This window comes from Schistocerca serialis, chromosome 5, assembly GCF_023864345.2.
Source record: "Schistocerca serialis cubense isolate TAMUIC-IGC-003099 chromosome 5, iqSchSeri2.2, whole genome shotgun sequence".
Lineage (NCBI taxonomy): Eukaryota > Metazoa > Arthropoda > Insecta > Orthoptera > Acrididae > Schistocerca > Schistocerca serialis.
This window is the reverse complement of record NC_064642.1, coordinates 208,201,525-208,223,876: the sequence shown is the minus strand read 5'-3', so window position 1 is coordinate 208,223,876 and position 22,352 is coordinate 208,201,525. Positions and strand designations below refer to the sequence as shown.

Here is a 22,352-nt window from a genome sequence, read left to right as displayed (position 1 = left end):
CGAACCTATCGGTAAGAAATCGAGCAGCTCGCCTCTGAAGTGCCTCGATGTCTTCCTTTAATTTGGCCTGGTGGGAATCCCAAACACTTGAGCAATACTCAAGAATTGGTCACACTAATGTCCTAAACGCGGTTTTCTTCATAGTAACGCTACACTTTCCTAAAATTCTCCCAATAAACCAGAGTCTACCACTCGCTCCCGACATGACTGTCCAGCAGTTCAACCACTATAGGATCTGCGTTAACTTACAATTTTCTACGAGTACATTTAGAGCAAGTTGCCATTCATCACACCAAATAAAAATTCCAAGTCATGGTGTATCTCCCTGCAATTACTCAACGACAACTTTTTACCGTCCATTATAGCTTCATCACCAAACAGCAGCATACCGCTGCTCAACCTATCCGTCAAATCGTTTATACACATGGAGAACAAAAGCAGTCCTATGAAATATCCCTGCCGGACGCCAGACGATACCCATGTTTCTGACGAGCACTCGTTGTTCAAGACAACACACTCGGTTCTATTACTTACGAAGACTTCCATGTACTCACATATCTAACAACATATTCAGTACGCTCAGATTTTCGTAAACATACTGCAGTGGGGCACTGTGGTAAAAGCTAGCCAGAAATAGAGGAATATGAAATCTCCCTGCTACTCATTACTCACGGTTCGTAAGATAATGTGCGAGAAAAGGGCAATCTGAGTTTTGCATGAGCAATGCTTTCTAAATCCGTGCTGATCTGTGGACAGAGTTTATATGCCTCAAGCAAATTTATTACATTCGAACCTACAGTACGCACGAGAATTCTGAAGCAAACCGCCGCTATGGGTGTTGGTCTGTAGCTCTTCGACTCCATTCTTTTAGTCCTTCTTAATAGACGGAAGTTGCCCGAGCTTTTTTCCAGCCACGTGGGACTTGGCGCTGAGTGAGAGATTCGCGATAAAATCAAGCTAAATAAGCGACTAATGCTGAAGAGTGCTCTCTGTAAAACCGAATTAGGATTACATCCGGAATTGGCGACTTATTCGTTTTGACCTCTTTCAACTGCTTCTCAGCCGGCCGCGGTGGTCTAGCGGTTCTAGGCGGTCAGTCCGGAACCGCGCGACTGCTACGGTCGCACGTTCGAATCCTGCCTCGGGCATGGATGTGTGTGATGTCCTTAGGTTAGTTACGTTTAAGTAGTTCTAAGTTCTAGGGGACTGATGACCACAGATGTTAAGTCCCATAGTGCTCAGAGCCATTTGAACCATTTTTGAACTGCTTCTCAGTGCCAGGGATGTTTATTTGTTTGTCCTCTATATGGGAGTCTGTGCGACAGTATGCCTGTACGATACTTCCGCGTGAACGATTTTTTAAAAAGTTGTAACTTCAGGGGCCGCGCGGGATTAGCCGAGAGGTCAAAGGCGCTGCAGTCATGGACTGTGCGGCTGTTCCCGGCGGAGGTTCGAGTCCTCCCTGGGGCATGGATGTGTGTGTTTGTCCTTAGGATAATTTAGGTTAAGTAGTGTGTACGTTTAGGGATTGATGACCTTAGCAGTTAAATCCAATAAGATTTCACACACATTTGAAAGTTTTTTTGTAACTTCAGGTTTCCTTTCGCCATGTTCTATTATCACCCCAGACTGATCAACGAGTCACTAGATAGATATCTTCGACTCGATTAAAGATTTTACACAGGAGCGAAATTTTTTCCGGTTTTCGGCAATATCTATCACTACGTTTCGATGCTGGAAGTTGTATATTTCGGCACACATTATAGCGCAATAACTTCTGCTAACTCTTGCGTAACGGATTTCCGAGTTTTTTTTAAAAAAAATCTCTATCGCCTCAGTTTTTTTTTCCTAATTTCGTTATTAAACCCCGGTGAACCTTAATCCATTACTAGGCACATACTTCTCCAGAGTGAGATTTACGATCAGTTTAAACTTTGTCCGTAATTCCTCTATGTCCATCATATTGGAGCCAAATAATGTCCAGTTATTACCTAAGTAAGATGCTAAGAATTGCTTACCTGCACTTCCCAGTAAAAGTCTTGACCGATTTATTAACTTCAGCAACTATCGTCGCTAGCATGATATCATGATTACTAATCCCGGTCACTACACGGCAACTGTCTGTAAGTTCCAGCCAGTTTGTAGCTACACCATCTAAAATATTTCAGTTACATTTTGGTTGTCGAAGTAGCTCTTCTCGTACGTTAAATAATGAATATGACGTCATATGCAGATATAAGTTCAGATCACAATTTAGTAGTAATGAAGAGTAGTGTGAAGTTTAAGAGACTAGTTAGGAAGAATCAGTGTGCAAAGAAGTGGGATACGGAGCTAGCTATGAATGAAGAGATGTGCTTGTGGTTCTCTGAAGCTATATAGATACTTTGATAATGAACAGTATTCTAGGCAGTTCAGCTGAAAAGGAAAGGACATCTCTAAAAAAGGGCAATCACAGAAGGAAATACAAAAATGTTCGGGGAAATTCAGGAATACGGAAATACAAGCCACTTAAGAATGAAATAAATAGGTAATGCAGGGAAGCCAAAGTGAATTGGCTGCAAGAAAAATGTGAAGAGATCGAAAAAAGAAATGATTATCGGAACGAGCAGATCAGCCTATAGGGATGTCAAAACAACCTTCGGTGAAAATATAAGCAAAGGGGTTAGCATTAAGAGTGCAACGGGAATTCCAGGAATTCCGCAGTTAAATGCATTGGAGAGAGCGGATAGGTGGAAGAGTACATTGAAAGCGTCTAGGATGGAGAAGATTTTTCTGATGACATGATAGGAGAAGAAACGTCAATATAGAAGAGATAGGGGATCCAGTGTTAGAATCAGAATTTAATAGAGCTTTGGAAAACTTAAGAGCGAATAAGGCAGAAGGAATAGATAACATTCCATTAGAATTTATAAAATCGTTGGGAGAAGTGGCAACAAAACGACTATTCACGCTGGCGTGTAGAATCTACGAGAATGGCGATGTACCATCAGACTTTCGGTAAACCAACATCCACACAATTCCCAATGTTGCAAGAGCTGACAAGTGGGATAATTATCGCACAACTAGCTTAACCCCTCATGCATCCAGGCTGCTGACAGGAGTAATATACAGAAGAACGGAAAACTAAGGATGTGTTAGATGACGATCAGTTGGGCTTAGGAAATACAGTTCTGACGCTCCGGTTGATAACGGAAGCAAGACTAACGAAAAATCAAGACCCGTTGGTAGGATCTGTCAACCAGGAAGAAAATGGAAATAGTACAAGATGTACGAAATGCTGAGAAAAATAGGGGTAAAAAAGAGTAATACAAAATATCTACAAGAACCAAAAGAGAACAATAGGAGTGGAAGACCTGAAACGAAGTGATCGCATTAAAAAGGGAGTATAGCAGGGATACAGTCTTTCGCCCACTACTGTTCAATCTATATATCGAAGAAGCGATGATAGAAATAAAAGAAAGGTTTAAGAGTGAAATTAAAATTCGTGGTGAACGCATATCATTGCTAAGATTCGTTCATGACATTGCTATCCTCAGTGTAAGTGAAGAAGAACTGCAGGATCTACTGAATGGAATGAACAGTCTATTGAGTACAGAATATGGAGGGAAAATCGAACGAAGACGAAAGTGCTGAGAAGTAGAACAGAGTGGGGCAAACGAAAGTGGCCCGGAGATCAGAGTTTTCCAGGATACTAAGAAACTTAGAAGAGGAAAGGAAATACCGTACTAACCAGACTATAGCAGATGTGATCACCATTCATCTCTCGGCACTTTTGGGCCCTGGTCACCAAGTTGCTGAAGATGAATCGAAGTTGTACTGTTGAAATTGCTGCGGTCTGATCCGAACTGTTCCGCTGCAGTTCTTGGAAAGTATGAGGGTTGTTGCGATACACCTTAGACTTGAGGGCTCCCCAAACAAAGTAATCGCACACTGACAGACCAGGTGACGTGGGTGGCCAGCTAGGGCCGCGACCAGACTGACCTCTGCTGGCAACTGTCAGGCGGAAACATTGTGTAAATATGCTCCAAGGTTCGGCTGGTAGTATGGGCAGTTGCCCCATGCTGCCACTTTTATTTAGCCCAAGCTGTAGAAGTGAAAACAACAAGAAACTAAACATCAGGATTTGCGACCACGAAGCAAATGAAGTTAAGGAATTCTACTACAGGGGCTGCAAAATAACCCACGACGCACGGAGCAAGAAGAACATAAAAAACAGACTAACACTGGCAAAAAGGGCATTCCTGGCCAACAGAAGCCTACTAATACCAAACACAGACCTTAATTTGAGGAAGCAATTTTTAAGGATGTATGTTTGGAGCACAGCATTGCATGGTAGGGAAATATGCACTGTGTGAAAACCGAAAAAGAATCGAAGATTTTGAAATGCGGTGCTACAGAAGAATGCTGAAAATTAGATGGACTCAAAACATAAAGAATGACGAGATTCTTGGCGGACTCTGAGGGAAAAGGAAACTATGGAACACTGACAAGAAGAAGGAACAGGTTCAAATGGCTCTGAGAACTATGGGACTTCACTTCTGAGGTCATCAGTCCCCTAGAACTTAGAAATACTTAAACCTAACCAATCTAAGGACATCACACACATCCATGCCCGAGGCAGGATTCCAACCTGCGACCGTTGCGGACGCGCGGTTCCAGACTGTAGCGTCTAGAGCCGCTCGGTCACCCAGGCCGGCAGGAGGAACAGGATGGTAGGACATGCGCTGAGATATGACGGAATAGCTTACACGGTCCCGGAGAGACTGGAGACTGGAGACTGGAATACATCCAGCAAACGATTGAGGATGTAGGTTGCAAGTGATACTGTGAGATGAAGACGTTTTGACACAGGAGAGGAATTCGTGGCGGGCCGCGTCAAACCAGTCAGAAGACTAATGACTCAAAAGTAAATTTAAAAAAATAAAAAAGTAGTGCAGTCCGCTCCTTGGGCTGAGTGGTCAGAGCGTCTGACTGTCATGCAGCGGACCCGGGTCCGTTTCCGGCCGTGCCGCTCTCCGCTCGGAGACTGGGTGTTGTATCGTCATCATCATCATTTCATCATTATCGATACACATGTCACCAAATGTGGCTCACGCGAAAAAAATTGCAACTCTGCGGCCGAACTTCCCCAGCTGGGGACTGCCGGCCACTAATGCGATACGATCAATTCATTACGTCAGGACTCACACAGCAACATACCCACTTCATGATACCATGAAGGCTTTCACGACCGATTACCTTAGATGTACTCTTTTTTTTCTGATGTTCCGCCCAGAGCGCCGTTGGATATCTGCACAAATGCCTGTCGACCCGCTGAGTCTTGCCGATTGAGTCAGAGGAGCCTGGAGCACATGTGAAGTATTCCAACGCAGCTCTGGCCGAAACTTTAGGAACGATATACTCTCACGGACCACGAGGAAATGTTGTTGTTGTTGTGGTCTTCAGTCCTGAGACTGGTTTGATGCAGCTCTCCATACTACTCTATCCTGTGCAAGGTTCTTCATCTCCCAGTACCTACTGCAACCTACATCCTTCTGAATCTGCTTAGTGTATTCATCTCTTGGCCTCCCTCTACGATTTTTACCCTCCACGCTGCCCTCCAATACTAAATTGGTGATCCCTTGATGCCCCAGAACATGTCCTACCAACCGATCCCTTCTTCTGGTCAAGTTGTGCCACAAACTTCTCTTCTCCCCAATCCTATTCAATACTTCCTCATTAGTTATGTGATCTACCCATCTAATCTTCAGCATTCTTCTGTAGCACCACATTTCGAAAGCTTCTATTCTCTTCTTGTCCAAACTAGTTATCGTCCATGTTTCACTTCCATACATGGCTACACTCCATACAAATACTTTCAGAAAAGACTTCCTGACACTTAAAGCTATACTCGATGTTAACAAATTTCTCTTCTTCAGATACGCTATCCTTGCCATTGCCAGTCTACATTTTATATCCTCTCTACTTCGACCATCATCAGTTATTTTGCTCCCCAAATAGCAAAACTCCTTTACTACTTTAAGTGTCTCATTTCCTAATCTAATTCCCTCAGCATCACCCGACTTAATTCTACCGCATTCCATTATCCTCGTTTTGCTTTTGTTGATGTTCATCTTATATACTCCTCTCAAGACACTGTCCATTCCATTCAACTGCTCTTCCAAGTCCTTTGCTGTTTCTGACAGAATTACAATGTCATCGGCGAACCTCAAAGTTTTTATTTCTTCTCCATGGATTTTAATACCTACTCCGAATTTTTCTTTTGTTTCCTTTACCGCTTGCTCAATATACAGATCGAATAACATCGGGGATAGGCTACAATCCTGTCTTACTCCCTTCCCAACCACTGCTTCCCTTTCATGCCCCTCGACTCTTATAACTGCCATCTGGTTTCTGTACAAATTGTAAATAGCCTTTCGCTCTCTGTATTTTACCCCTGCCACCTTTAGAATTTGAAAGAGAGTATTCCAGCTTTCTCTAACTCTACAAATGCTAGAAACGTAGGTTTGCCTTTCCTTAATCTTTCTTCTAAGATAAGTCGTAATGTCAGTATTGCCTCACGTGTTCCAGTATTTCTACGAAATCCAAACTGATCTTCCCCGAGGTCGGCTTCTACTAGTTTTTCCATTCGTGTGTAAAGAATTCGTGTTAGAATTTTGCAGCTGTGGCTTGTTAAACTGACTGTTCGGTAATTTTCACATCTGTCAAGACCTGCTTTCTTTGGGATTGGAATTATTATATTCTTCTTGAAGTCTGAGGGTATTTCGCCTGTTTCATACATCTTGCTCACCAGATGGTAGAGTTTTGTCAGGACTGGCTCTCCCAAGGCCGTCAGTAGTTCCAATGGAATGTTGTCTACTCCGGGGGCCTTGTTTCGACTCATGTGTTTCAGTGCTCTGTCAAACTCTTCACGCAGTATCTTATCTCCCATTTCATCTTCATCTACATCCTCTTCCATTTTCAAAATATTGTCCTCAGGTACATCGCCCTTGTATAGATCCTCTATATAATCCTTCCACCTTTCTGCTTTCCCTTCTTTGCTTAGAACTGGGATTCCATCTGAGCTCTTGATGTTCATACAAGTGGTTCTCTTGTCTCCAAAGATCTCTTTAATTTTCCTGTAGGCAGTATCTAACCTAACCCTAGTGAGATAAGCCTCTACATCCTTACATTTGTCCTCTAGTCATCCCTGCTTAGCCATTTTCCACTTGCTGTCTATCTCATTTTTGAGACGTTTGTATTCCTTTTTGCCTGCTTCATTTATTGCATTTTTATATTTTCTCCTTTCATCAATTAAATTCAATATTTCTTGTGTTACCCAAGGATTTCTACTGGCCCTCGTCTTTTTACCTACTTGATCCTCTGCTGCCTTCACTACTTCTTCCCTCAAAGCTACCCATTCTTCTTCTACTGTTTTTCTTTCCCCCATTCCTGTCAATTGTTGCCTTATGCTCTACCTGAAACTCTGTACAACCTCTGGTTCTTTCAGTTTATCCAGGTCTCATCTCCTTAAATTCCCACCTTTTTGCAGTTTCTTCAGTTTTAATCTACAGGTCATAACCAATAGATTGTGGTCAGAGTTCATATCTGCCCCTGGAAATGTCTTACAATTTAAAACCTGGTTCCTAAATCTCTGTCTCACCATTATATAATCTATCTGATACCTTTTAGTATCTCCAGGACTCTTCCATGTACACAACCTTCTCTCATAATTCTTAAAACAAATGTTAGCTATGATCAAGTTGTGCTCTGTGCAAAATTCTACCAGGCAGCTTCCTCTTTCATTTCTTAGCCCCAATCCATATCCACCTACTACGTTTCCTTCTCTCCCTTTTCCTACACTCGAATTCCAGTCACCCATGACTATTAAATTTTCATCTCTCTTCACTATCTGAATAATTTCTTTTATTTCATCATACATTTCTTCAATTTCTTCGTCATCTGCAGAGCTAGTTGGCATATAAACTTGTACTACTGTAGTAGGTGTGGGCTTCGTATCTATCTTGGCCACAATAATGCCTTCACTATGCTGTTTGTAGTAGCTTAGCCGCATTCCTATTTTCCTATTCATTATTAAACCTACTCCTGCTTTACCCCTATTTGATTTTGTGTTTATAACCCTGTAGTCACCTGACCAGAAGTCTTGTTCCTCCTGCCACCGAACTTCACTAATTCCCACAATATCTAACCTATCCATTTCCCTTTTTAATTTTCTAACCTACCTGCCGGATTAAGGGATCTGACATTCCACGCTCCGATCCGTAGAACACCAGTTTTCTTTCTCCTGATAACGACATCCTCTTGAGTAGTCCCCGCCCGGAGATCCGAATGGGGGACTATTTTACCTCCGAAATATTTTACCCAAGAGGACGCCATCATCATTTAATCATACAGTAAAGCTGCATGCCCTCGGGAAAAATTACGGCCGTAGTTTCCCCTTGCTTTCAGCCGTTCGCAGTACCAGGACAGCAAGGCCGTTTTGGTTATTGTTACATGGCCAGGTCAGTCAATCATCCAGACTGTTGCCCTTGCAACTACTGAAAAGGCTGCTGCCCCTCTTCAGGAACCATACGTTTGTCTGGCCTCTCAACAGATACCCCTCCGTTGTGGTTGTACCTACGGTACAGCTATCTGTATCGCTGAGGCACGCAAGCCTCCCCACCAACGGCAAGGTCCATGATTCATGGGGGGGGGGGGGGGGGGGGGGGGGGGGGGGTCACGAGGAAATAACCGAGAAAATTTACCAGGAAATGCAATCCCCCCACTTAGAACAAAAACGTTCAACGCGTCATACGTCAGTTAAGCAGTTTGTGACTGGCTGTGGGTTTGTTTATCTCTTATACTCGGGTCAGTTACTTATCTCATTTACCCATCAATCTTCTGCTCTACACTTGATGGACAATCACGCACAGACGCATTGGAAAGGTTTCGTCAAATTTCTCAAAAATTTCGGTTTGTCAGTAATGGAGACCCTCAGTATAGTGCGTTATACAAATTTTTATTTCTCGTACGAGAAGTTTAATATGGAGCACAGATTCCGAAATTCTATCGGAAATGCTACACATGGCCACACTTACAGCTCTCCACTGCTGTCGAGCAGTAGCTGACATTTGAGTGGCGAGAGGGGGGAGGGGGAGGGGGAGCGGGGGGGAGCGGATGGTAGCGGATCCGACCAATCGAGAAGTGAAGCTCTTATCGATCAAAAAGGCGACAAAATATTTATGGCTACATCGATTGCAGCTGGGAACCTTCTTACGTCATGGAGGCGGAGCTGCTCCTTTACCTCACGCCGTATTCGTGCGAGAATTTACAGTTACCAGGCTGCTGTTACCAGACTGCAGTTCTGCATGCAAGGGATTCAGTAAATTCGATATTAAGACGAAGTCAGCATATATGCTCCGCATTAACACAAGTTCTTGTAAAGCGAATTTCGTTTTTCGATTAGGAACAATAATTATGCGTAACGTATCAGGCTGTTCAGGCATATCTATGTTGTAGACTCTTCGAACATATTCGAAGCTCAAACGTAATGAGATATCTAGAACAGCATCTACATCTACACACACATTCTGCAAGGCACCACAAGCTGCGTAGCGGAGGGTACCCTATACCACTACTAGTCATTTCCATTTCTGTACCATGCGCAAACAGCACGAGGAACAATCGACTCTATAGGTCTCATGTCAGCGACAATTTCTCGAGCTTACTTTCGTGACACTTACGCGCAATGTATGTTGGTGGCTATGGAATCGCTTTGCAGTCAGCTTCAAACTCCGGTTCTCTAAATTTCTGCAATAAAATCCCTTGAAAAGAACGTCATTTTCATTCCAGGAATTCCCATTTGAGTTCCGAAGCATCTCCTTACAACTTGCGTCATGTTCTAACCTACCGCTGACAAATCTAGCAGCTCGAATCTGAGATGCTTCGGTGTCTTCCATAATCCGACTTGGTGGGTATCCCAAACACTCGAGCAGTATTCAAGATTAGCTTAAAAAAATGGTTCAAATGGCTCTGAGCACTAAGGGACTTAACATCTGAGGTCATCAGTCCCCTAGAACTAGGAACTACTTAAACTTAACTAACCTAAGGACATCACACACATCCATGCCCGAGGCAGGATTCGAACATGCGACCGTAGCGGTCGCCCGGTTCCTGGCTGCAGCGCCCCGGCCGGCCAAGATTAGTTCGCTTTAGAGTCCTATACATGGGACCCTTCACAGATGAACCGCAGTTTCCTAAAATTCTCCCAATAAACCGAAGTTGGCCATTCCCCTTTTCTACAGCAGTCCTTACATGCTCTTTCTATTTCATATTGCTCTGCAACGTTACGCCGAGATATTTAAATGACATGACTGTCTCAAGCAGGACGCTACTAACGGTGTACCTGAAAATTACGAGTTTTCTTTTTCCAGCTCATTCGGATTATGTTGCGTTTTTCTTCATTTAAAGCTAGTTACCATTCATCACACCAACTAGAAATTTTGTAAAAAAAAATGTTCAAATGTGTGTGAAATCTTATGGGACTTAACTGCTAAGATCATCAGTCCCTAAGCTTACACACTACTTAACTTAAATTATCCTAAGGACAAACACACACACCCATGCCCGAGGGAGGACTCGAACCTCCGCCGGGACCAGCCGCACAGTACATGACTGCAGGGCCTTAGACCGCTCGGTTAATCCCGCGCGGCAGAAATTTTGTCGAAGTCATTTGCAGTCTCCTATAATCTCTCAACTTCGACAACTTCCCGGTCACCACAGCATTATTGTTTCCCATTATTACACATTTTCGCCTCCAGAACAGTGATTACCTTGAATATTACATGTTTATTCATTTTTTCTTGCTTCCTTCCTTCCGAAAACCTCTTCGTTCTTTGGCTGTGTTCCTGTTTCCTTTGTTCTGTCCACATTTTGCCTATTTTCTTCCTTTCTTTTATTTAAATTTTGTGTTCACAATTTTGTTTCTGAATTTGTTTCTTTCATTTATCATTTCAGTACTGATCCCTGCTTGTTTTACTCTTCTTCTATTTCTTGAAACCATCGATTATATGTGTACTGAAGTACTTCTGAAGATGAGGCGTGAAGTCCTGCGAGCGATAATGGAATAAAAAGTTGTAAAACCATTCTTGTAGTCGGAGGGTACTTTATTTATTTATTTTTATTATTATAATTATAATAATAATAATTATTATTATTATTATTATTATTATAGTCGTCCAGTACTTTCACGGGGACACCCATACGACAGGCAACCCAAGGAAAAACAACTGGGCAAGTAGTACGACTAAGGTCAAGGAGAAGATCGTGAATAGCAGATATCACAGGGTGACAAGAGTAACGTCGAACGATAGCCTGGAGACTTTTTCTTTCACTTGCTGCTCGGTTTAACACCAACAGCCTGATTTCTCATGGGGGGTCGATTTCGCCGCTGCGTTTGTCTGACGAGCCAAAACTGGCCACCATCTATCCCAAACTTATAGTTGTCCGTTTCAGGCCTTTCTTTTCTTTTTCTTTTTGTTGAAGAAAATGTTTACTTACTTAAAATAAAATAACAGTTCTGTTAAATGGAAATATAAATGACTTGTTAGAAAATTTAGAGGTGAACAAAAAGAAAACAGGTCAAACGATAGGTATTACAGCCGTTACACTGATGTCTGCAGGTGAATATCTCGATATTTGCTATCGAGCAGTTGACTCCCAAAAACCATACTCGATTAAGTATTGGTGGTATGGTAATTTGATCACACTAGATCTGATTTGTTGCCTATAATATACGTAGAACTAAGATTATGTTCAATTTAATGGTGTCTTTGGTAACAATATATCAGCACTGTTATAAATACTGCACTGCTCAAAATCATTATGAGTACATGTTTATCAACGTTTAGTATGTTAAGTCTAACTTGATACAGGTAATATCTGTGGTCTTATTGCACGCAGAGATCGCCGCTTTCAATGTATGCAACAACTACAGTCATTCGTCATCTGTCGGCTGTGTTTCGCATTACTGTATCAGGCGACCTCTCACAGGGGTGTGGGCACCGCTGGCCCAGTGATCTCTAGTGAGGCACACAGACGGTAGCTGTCGTTTCTGGACTTTGTATTCAACGAAGCACATGCAGTGTAACATCTTAATGCAATGCAAGTTGCAAGGACAGTCTGTGATTCGAGAAGGATGGACTTTCCGCAGTGTGGCTGCGGATGCCAATGTCTCTCCGGAGATCTGTCAGCCATAGGCTGCGGCCACGCTACAGGGAGACAGCTCAGTACACAAGACGAGTTGGATAAAGTCGCTGACCCATTACAACCCCACGTGAAGACCGATATCTGGCCATCTCCGCGTTACGGCATCGTGCGACTACCGTCATAGCACAGCGACACGATATTAGAAGGGCCACTGAGGCCGTTTCGTCCGATCGGACTGTAAGGAACAGGTTACGAGAGAGGACGTTATCATGCGGACGTGCTCTTCGAGTACCCTGGTTGACAAGACAACATCTCGCAGCCTGTCTTCAGTTCTGCTGTTCCAATGTCAACTGGAAACTTCATCACTGGCGAAACGTGTTATTCATAGACGACACCAGATTTATCCAACGCAAGGTGGTGGCCGCATTCGTCTGTGAAGAGGCAGTGATGAACTGCCAAAAGTTGTCCAGGGGGTCGACAGATCCGGCCAAGGTAGTGTTATGATGCGGGGAGACATCAGTGTTGAAAGCTGTGCGGATCTTTTCGTTGTCCGTGGTCGTGTTACGGCCAGGCATTATGTCTAACATGTGGTGACTGCTGCATAGTATGGTCGTCCTTAGTTCCTTCTCATTCACTATACTGCCTGAGCCCATGTGGCGGGCGTCAGCAAGGATGTATTGCGAAGCCTGGATACTGAAGTGATGGAATGCCCAGCGGTGAATCCCGACCCAAACCCCATCGGAATATGCTTGACAGACGTGTTCGTGGTCGTCCCGTTCCGTCACAGACTCTCCAAAAGCTCTCAAAGGCTCTCATAGAAGAACAGAAACGGGTACACAGGGTGATCTCCGCAAACTTATTTGGAGCATGACACGTATTCTCGTGCGCCGATAAACGGGAACGGATACGACAGGATGATCTTCGTAGACTTAGACAGAGCATGGCACGTAGTTGTCGGGTGGTGATAAACGCTCATGCAAGACATACATGTTACTCAAGCTCTCAAAGCCCAATGAAAATCACCGGAGACCACGGGATGAATGATGATTTCCACTTGGTTTCTGACACCTGTCAGACATTTCAGTCCTTGTTAGGTAAATGAACGATGATGTTTTGTTGTGTACTTATATTGTGAAAGACAAATGTATCATTTGATAACATACCCAGTCCTCCACTATTGCTCAATGGAGCATGGCTCACGTCGAAAATCCCTGATGTTCCCCTAATTCTTTTGAGCAATGTATCTTACGTACTGCCTTACAGTGACCTTTCAGTAACAATGTCCGATCTCTATTTAGCCTAATGTAGGTGTACGCAGTATATGTTGTCAAAGTGTCTGGATTCAATAGCTAATACTTGAGTGTCTTCTTCCTCTTTTTCCACCCATCGGATACTCTACTTTTTGTGCATACAGACTTGCTCCCTACATGGGCTAGAGCGTCTGTATGGTTTTAACGTTCCTTAGTAAAAAGAAAGAGAAATATTACGGCGACGTTGAAAGAATGTCTGATCTGTGGAATGAATACTGAACTCGAATCGTCGTGTTGCGAGTTGTAAGTGCAAGTGGTGTGCTTACTCTGTGTTATTGTTGGCAATACTTCACACGAATTGACTGGGCAATGCAACTCCAGATACCAATAAAGAAATACAGTCACTGCAAAATACATTCAGCCCCTCAAGCACTGAAACCTAAGGCCCTATTCAAACTAATAACTTTGGTCCCTGTGCACTCAACAAATAAATTAAATTCTCTTACCTCTAAAGCAGCAACGGTGGAAAACGTATATTGTGGTCTCTCATAAAAAAAGTATAAATGTGCTAACCGCTGGCCCAGCAGTGTGCAATGCTGGCCATTATACTTTAAATGCACGTGAAATTCACCTCTAAGAAAATCCAACTTCTTTGAAAAATACATGACCTGCTCTAGGAGGCGGTACAGATTGTGGTGAATTATTAACATTCAGTTTTTTTAGCAAAATTATATTGCAAGTTCAGTTTGTCTTTTCAAAAACATCTGACAACTGAAGTTACATTACTCACAACTGATTCACAAACAATGAGATTTAAACAGCAAGTATTATCTAACTTCATTAATCCCACATAAATGCAAATCATCAAATTACACATAGCTCTGTTAACAAATCTTAAAAGCATTTTTATCAAAAAGCATTTTTATCAAAACCGTTTAGTACATTCTGGGGTTAGTCAACCACTACAAATTATCAGCCAACTCATCTATACAAACGTGCTGGCAAAAACAGAAATCATAATTATTGAACATCTTTACCTTCTTTGCACGAAGACTTCTGCTTCCATGTTCAACAATACTGACATGCCTACATGAATCTAACTCTTGGTGGCTTCACACAGCACACCCCAAAGACTTCCTACTCCACCGTCTTTCCCTCACAGACAGCTACCTATAACTGTGCACCAAGCGCTCTCTTACTCCAATAAAGCAATGGCTCTGAGCACTAGGCGACTTAACTCCTGAGGTCATCAGTCGCCTAGAACTTAGAACTAATTAAACCTGACTAACCTAATCACACACGTCCATGCCCGAGGCAGGATTCGAACCTGCGACCGTAGCGGTCGCTCGGCTCCAGACTGTAGCGCCTAGAACCGCACGGCCACTCCGGCCGGCCAATAAAGCAGTACAGTATCTTTGGCTCTGCGGTCGCGCACAATCAGCGATCAACATTATGAAGTCCATCATCACTGACGTTCATCGTTTATAGTATACTAGTTTCATTTTAATTTATTAATATTCTTATCGTATTCTTGTGCCGCATACAACTGTGCTCCAGTACACTCCTTTCATGGTTTGTAAGTTGCTTTGTAAATTTCGTCAGCTAATTTGTTTAGATGCTTCCACTGATCAACGTACCTAATAGCTCTGCATATCTGGAATTCCCTGGGTATGTTATATATATGTGATGTGCCTATGATGTTTCTGTAATTCTCGTTGAATAGGGTTGTGTATCCTGAGGTATCTAATTTCCCTACATGCGCCATTAGGTGCCTGGGTTAAACTAATTCTGTTTAAATACGTGAGAAAAGGTCAAAGTCCAGTTGAGAAGTGCACCACGCCGCGGTTAGGACTAACTTGTCTCAGTCTCAAGCGCTCCAAGATGTTGGGAAAAAATTTAGAGAGTTTGTGTCCCTTATCGCTGATCTTGCTAGCTCTCCACTTGCCAGAGATTAAACTGGCGCTTGTTGTTAATGTATACACCGGTTATCAGTCTGTGCTGGTCTATTCCATCCACATTTAATCAGTATGTTGCAACCCGGTATCTGACAGTAAGCCGGCCTGGGTGGCCGAGCGGTTCTAGGCGCTACAGTCTGGAACCGCGCGACCGCTGCGGTCGCAGGTTCGAATCCTGCCTCGGGCATGGATGTGTGTGATGTCCATAGGTTAGTTAGGTTTAAGTAGTTCTAAGTTCTAGGGGACTGATGACCTCAGAAGTTAAGTCCCATAGTGCTCAGAGCCATTTGAACCATCTGACAGTAACACAGTCGGGTATATTCCATGCACCATTCACAGTGTGCCCATATACCGGCTGCAAAATAAAGTACTGATTCGAATAGTGCCAGTGGTATGTTCAAGTAACTGATAAAAGTAATCTGTTTTTCCCTGAGCTTAATTTTCCAAGTTTATGCGGTATTTTTGCTGCTCTGTGTGTAATTATTACTATGTGTTCATGAAAATGTCATCTCTGATCGACGTACACTCTCATATAGCGTGTAACATTGCTCTTTTTATGTTTGTGTCCCCAATTTTGACCGAAGAATTCCTTCCCAGTTGACACTTTAGTAATGTGTATGTTGTTTTTGTCTCGGCAAATTAGAGTTCGTTTGCGCTGTACCATCGAGAGATTTTGTTCAGTGTGCCACTGGCTTTCTCTTCTAGCCGAGCTCTGTTGTTTGTAGGTACTACCACTAGTACGTCATATGCAAACGCGAACAGCCCATCTGTATTATTATCCCCATCCAGTAGATACAGTATGGGTTCAAGAGTTTGTCCTATAAGATAATCCTACAGCTCGACCCCTGAACTCTTGGTAATTCTTTCAATTACTTTCAGACAGACCACCCGCCAATCTGCTACTCTGTCTCTGAAGTAGTCAAAGAGACTGTTATACAGGGACTGCAATACCTCCAATTGTCGTGACTTCTAAAACACTAAAGGGCAAACCGGTCAATATTTATTTGGGTCTGAAGGATTTCTGTCCGCCAATTTTTAGATGATTAATACATTAGAGGTTTTTCAAACTACAAGTACTCCGTCTGGCTTTAAGACGTCATTTATTAGTTTTGTTAAGTATGAGGTGATCTATAGTGCTATTCTATTGGTTATATCTGAATGGACCCCGTCTGGACCCGGTGACCCGGTGCTTTTTTGTTCTCTAGATCTGTTACAGCTACCGCAACTTCCTCATGTGCAAATGGGCAGGTGACTGTAGCTGTGTTGTACGTAGTAAATAGATCTTTTCCACGTGCGTTCGTTGTATGTCTGAGTCAGTGACATCATCGGAGAGGACTTCATTCAGCAGAAACTATACAGTCATTCTGCCAGAGCGTACCAACAAGTAATGGGGTTAAAATTTTTTCGGCTATTATCTTGTATGGTTCCCACAAAATAACCTTTTCTGTATGTGTTGCCACCATCTGGTTCCAGCGATGATTTTTGTTGTCAGAAAACGTCCGTATGAAGGTTCTCGGCCAGCCGATGTGCAAAAAGTATCTTACGTTCAGGCTTTCTGGTATAATCTTAGTTACATTCTAATGTCCCTTTTTAGTCTTGAGAGATCGTCTATCCATGGTGTTGTTTTCTGATTTACGTTGGAAGCTGTTGGTATGTTTTCGTGCATGCTGTATAATTTGTTCAGATTATATCATAGTCTATACTTCCCCTTATATTGTTCAAGTCACAGTCCTGTACAATTTATTGCGGCCTGTTTCAATCTTCTCTGTGAAAGAGGCAGTGCTTTGGTTTTGCTTCGTGTCCCATCTTGCTGCCTTGTTTCAGGTGGAAGTTATTATGTTGAGGTCACTTGTTGTCACGTTGAGATCAACTGTCCAAGTAATGACGTGTGTGACCTGTTTGTTGTCTGCCAGTGTAGTGTTAACGTTGCTTTGGGTAATGTCTCTTCCTGAATATGTTGATGCTCGTCCCTGTCTGATATGTGAAGCTGTGTTTCGAGAATCGTGTCGTTTATAATGCGTCCTCTTGTCATATGTCCTGTCAGAATTCCAACCACGTATTAACATCCGCACATGCGCTAGAGACTCAGTCACTACAAGTTAAAATGCGGTTGAGGGAGGTATGTTTCATTAAGGGTATCTTAAAAAAAAAAGCGGCGCACCGAAAGAGTTATGCGAACTGTTCACATATTGATTATTGATACTTATTTAGGTCTCAAAGAAAAACTGTAAATTTTGGAGGCCGATGAACGAATGTGTGACGCTACAGCGCAATTTCACTGCGCACCTGCCAAGGGTAGTAAACAGGGGATACGTCGATACCAGTGCATAAAGTTTTCCCAAATTTAATTCTATATATTCAGTTGGACAGCAACTATGCATCGCAGATGTCAACATTTGAGAGAGGACTTGTAGTTGGGCTCAAAGAAATCACTTGGAGTAATCGGCAAATCGTTCAACATTTCAATAGGAGCGATGCCACTATTCGACGATGCTGGCACGAGTTGGAGAACTGTGGCCGAATGCAAAGTAGGAAGCGGTAGACATAGAGAGATGGCACAAATGAGGACCGTTCAATGGTCAAGGAGACATTCAGAGCTCCGGATTCGCCACAATCATCGATCCGACGTGCAACTGGTGTTTCAGTGACCACAACGACCATTAATAGGTGGCTCAAAGAAAGTGAGCTGAGCTCGCAGCGACCCTTGCGCGCACTGATATTGACATCTGTACACCAACAAGCCCATTTGCAGTGGTATCGGGCACATTCGGCCTGGAGTGTCATTGACTGGAGTATAACTGTCTTAAGTGGTGAGTCCTGCTTGGAACTGAACGCCGATAACGGGCGAAGATATGCCTATAGATGGAAATGGCAGCGGTGGAGTGCCAACTGGGCTCTCGCAAGTCATACGGCCAGACAATTAGGAGTAATGGCCTGGGTTGCAACTTCATTTCATAGCATGACAATCAAAGTGGTTGTCATCTGCGGCACCCCGTTTTGTTGTACTTGATGGTCCGCCATCCAAGGCTTACATTTAGCAATATAACGCCCGCCCGCGGTGAGAGTTTTTACTGCTTGTCTTCGTGCTTGCCAAACCCTACCTTGGTCAGCAAGGTCTCCTGATCTACCCCAATCGAGAACTTTTTGTTCATTATGTGAAGGGCGCTCCATCCACGTGGCAATTTTGACGATCTACCGCGCCAACTGGGCAAACTTTGCCCCAGAATGACATCCAACAACGTAATTAACGCCAAGCTCAAATGACTCAAATGGCTCTGAGAACTATGGGACCTAACATCTGAGGTCATCAGTCCCCTAGACTTAGAACTACTTAAACCTAACTAACCTAGGGACATCACACAAATCCATGCCCGAGGCAGGATTCGAACCTGCGAACGCAGCAGCAGCGCTGTTCTGGACTGAAGCGCCTAGAACTGCTCAGCCACAACGGCCGGCAACGCCAAGTCGAATAACTGCATGCATAAGGGCCAGAGATAGACCAATGTGTTATAGACTTTCTCAGTCTGTGAAGCTCTTTCTCTTGAATAAATCATCAAATTTTTCTAAAATTGCAGTCCTTTGATTGCCTGCACATCTGCATCGTATCTACCGATTTCCATTCCATTTGGATAGTTCCATAGTACTGCCCCTTTTTCTCTTAATGCTTAGGCGTCTGGTACTGACGTTGAGTTCACACGTAAAAACACGACCCTTTCCCGACCTGCGAAGGAACAAGGGTAAAGTTCTTTCGTGGAGGAAGAACTACAGATGCACGACGGTAGCTACGGTGGATTCCTTAGCGGTGAATAGGACGCTAGTAAAATTCAATATGGCGACGGAGAGTGCTCCAACAGGCGGTGCGTACTGACCTGGTCGATGAGCTTCTCGACGAAGTCGAGCGAGGCGTTGAGCGAGGGGCAGAGCGCCTGTGCGGACTCTGGCACCTCGCGCAGGCCCTCGAACTCGCGGTGCTTGAGCGCGAACTCGACGTGGCCGAAGGTCTGCACCAGCGGAATCACCTCCAGCTGCGAGGCCTCGGCGGCGCGCAGCAGCGCCTGCACCTCCTGCGGCGAGTAGCAGTTGGCCGCGGCCAGCGGCCGCAGGGCGCCCTCCCACGGGAACATGTCCTCCCACTCCAGCAGCACGCCAGTGGCGCCCAGCTGGCGCGCCAGCGGCAGCACCAGCTTCAGGAACGACACCTGCACACACGCACGGGGAAAGCCTGTAGAAGCAAATAAGCGCTAGAGCAACACAAGACCTCGACAACGTTAGCTAAAATAAAAAGAAATGTGTACGGACGGAAAAACATCGCAACTGCAAGGAGTTGTGCGACGTAAACGGAAGTTGGTAGCCATGTTTCTAAATCTGAAAGATAATGTCTATTCAGATTTCCTGCCAGTCACATAAAAACAGCGCTAGTAGCTCCATTATAAGGATGCAAATAAGGTGCGCTTTAAATACACGCTATAACGGTCGTGAGCATTGGTTACCTTTGAGATTGGACGTAATGAGCTGATATCAGTCGAGACTGCCTTTAACGAGACAAACACGCCATTGTCAATGAGGTCGTATAGTAAGGCTACAAGAAGCTGGATGTTCCTTCTGCTGTAGAACGACTTGGCAGGAATGTAGCCACCGTACATCATTGCTGGCAGATGTGATTACGTAGGCTTTCCCGGCGTAATAAATCTTGAAAGTCTCTTCGAGTTTGCTGCCACATCCTAAAATCAACTCGATTCGATATTTCGGCGATCCAACTGTTCGCCATCTTGAGGAAAATGCTGCTTCTGCTGATGAGTCCCGCTTAGAACTGACACCAGGCTGCAAACCGACGTCCTATGTACGCCACCGTGCAGTACACGGCGCATGCGCCGCCCATCACGGATGCTGCCCTACAAGGAGGTGACGCCGTCCTTAGTGGAACACTGCTGGCAACGATATGTCACACTCAGGGCCGCACCGAAGAACGTTCAATTTTGATGCGAGATAATACAGGGTTCTACGTCTTGCTAAGAAGAAACCCATTGTCTCTGTTGATTAAATTATCCGACAACCTAATTTCAATCGCCTCTCTATAGACACTGTTTCAAAAACCTGAAATGTTGGCAACTACCACAGTTTCATCAAATTTCATACTGTGTCCCTCATTTAAGTAGTGTTCTGCTACTGCCGATTTTTCCGGCAGTTGTACCCTCGTATGACGGCGATTTTCCACACATCTGTCATGCACTGTGCGAATCGAACGGCCAGTGTAAGCTTTCCCACATTGACACGGAATTTTGTACACACCGGGTTTCCTAAGCCCCAAATCATCTTTCACAGAGCCGAGCAGTGCTCTAATCTTAGAAGGTGGACGGAACACACTCTTAATGTTAAAATTCCTTAGAATTCGTCCAATCTTAAACGATAAGCCTCCAGCATAAGGAAGAAAGGCCACCGATCTATGTTCCTCTTCATGCACCTTCGGAGATGGTGCAAACTCCATAGCTCGACGAATCTGCTTCACGGAGTATCCATTATCCTTAAAAATAGCCGTCAAGGAAAATGGATACCTACCTCAGCCAGCAAGGTCGCCAGATCTCGCCCCAATTGAGAATGTTTGTAGGGTTATGGGGTGGGTCCTCCAACCAGCTCGGGATTTTGACGATTTCACACGCCAGTTTGGCAGAATTTGGCACTATATCCCTCAGGAGGACATCTTAAACTATATCAACAATGCCAAACCGCATAACTGCTTGAATAAGGGTCAGAGGTGGGTCAGCGCGTTATCGACTCGCTCAATTTGTGAAGCTCTTTCTTTTGAATGAATCATCCATGTTTCATGAAATTGAAATAATTTATCTATTTTCGTCCCATTCGGATAACTCCTTTGTGATGTGTCCTTTTTTTGTCTTAGAGTGTATTTTTCGAAATAATAGATGGCGGTGGACGGGAGCCGCTACCGGTTATGGTGTGTTTCGGCTTACCTTGGGCGGGGCGCCCTTGAAGTCGAGGTGCAGCAGGCGATGCGGCGGCACGTAGGGGTGCTGGGGGTCGATGTTGACGATGGGCACGCCAAGCTGGTACAGCTGCTGCTGCTGGTCGGCGCTCGACAGCGGCGCCGCCTGCCCCGCCCCCGAGAACACGGGCGACGCCGTCGACGCCACGGCCGCCGAGCGCCCCGCCAGCGAGCCAATGCCGACGCCGACGCCGACGCCGCCGTCAGCGCCGCCCGCCGCCACCTGCGCCGCAGACTCCGACGCCAGGCGTCGCGCTGCGATCTCATCGCGAGACGGCTGCTCGCGCACCAGCGCCGGGCTGTCCACACAGCAGAGAGTCCGTGTTTCACTACAAGCGTTGAAAGCACCGTATGAAAATAAAGCCTGTATTACTAAATGGCGGCCAAAAGTGATGCGCGCGCAACAGTGTATATCGCGTTGAGTATCGCCTTGCTGATAGGGCTTGCCTACGGGAGTGCGCTCCGGTTAACAGGGCTTTTGTTTGCGGGACGCAGCGAGTAAAAATTTCATAGAGTGGCTAACACACGAGTTGCAGCGCTCCTTGCGACAAACGAGGTTGACTCGGCCACCATTTCCACGGTGGTCAAAACATTAACAGGAGCTCACCGAGTTCAAATCAGGCTCCTCAGTTCCCGGTTTTGATTAATTCTGGATATACCGATGTATCCCGGTCACTTTTATTTTTATATGCAGTGAAATTACGAGGGTAACATAAAAACCTTAAATTTGCAATAACAAATCGATATTCCGCGCCGTTATCCTGTAACTTCGTAAGCGTGCTACAAACAGCATGCAGAATGGCCTATAGGTGGCAGCATAGTGCAGATGCACACATACCCTCGTAGCATCAGTATAAAGATGACCGCCCCAATTACGACTTGCACCAGGGAAGAACAGCGTTCTGTTACTCGGTTTTTCCGTAGTGAAGGTGTGAAACTTATTGAAACTCATCGACGAATGAC

General features: G+C 44.4%; 1 protein-coding gene and 1 non-coding gene across 2 annotated transcripts in view; one reads left to right on the top strand and one right to left on the bottom strand.

Moving 5' to 3' along the window:
• The window catches only part of LOC126481853 (hexosaminidase D-like), a gene marked incomplete at its 5' end in the record, with an annotated part of 157,399 nt that extends 135,856 nt beyond the window's left edge, over positions 1-21,543 (bottom strand). The window contains 2 exons of the mRNA XM_050105813.1: positions 19,261-19,590; positions 21,358-21,543. Coding sequence (XP_049961770.1) covers positions 19,261-19,590; positions 21,358-21,543 — 516 coding nt within the window. The remainder of the gene's footprint in view (positions 1-19,260; positions 19,591-21,357) is intronic.
• On the top strand, positions 15,495-15,578 carry Trnas-gga (transfer RNA serine (anticodon GGA)). Its single transcript is given in 2 exon segments — positions 15,495-15,534; positions 15,544-15,578. It is a non-coding gene; the product is annotated as a tRNA-Ser (tRNA).
• Positions 21,544-22,352: the final 809 nt, after the last annotated feature.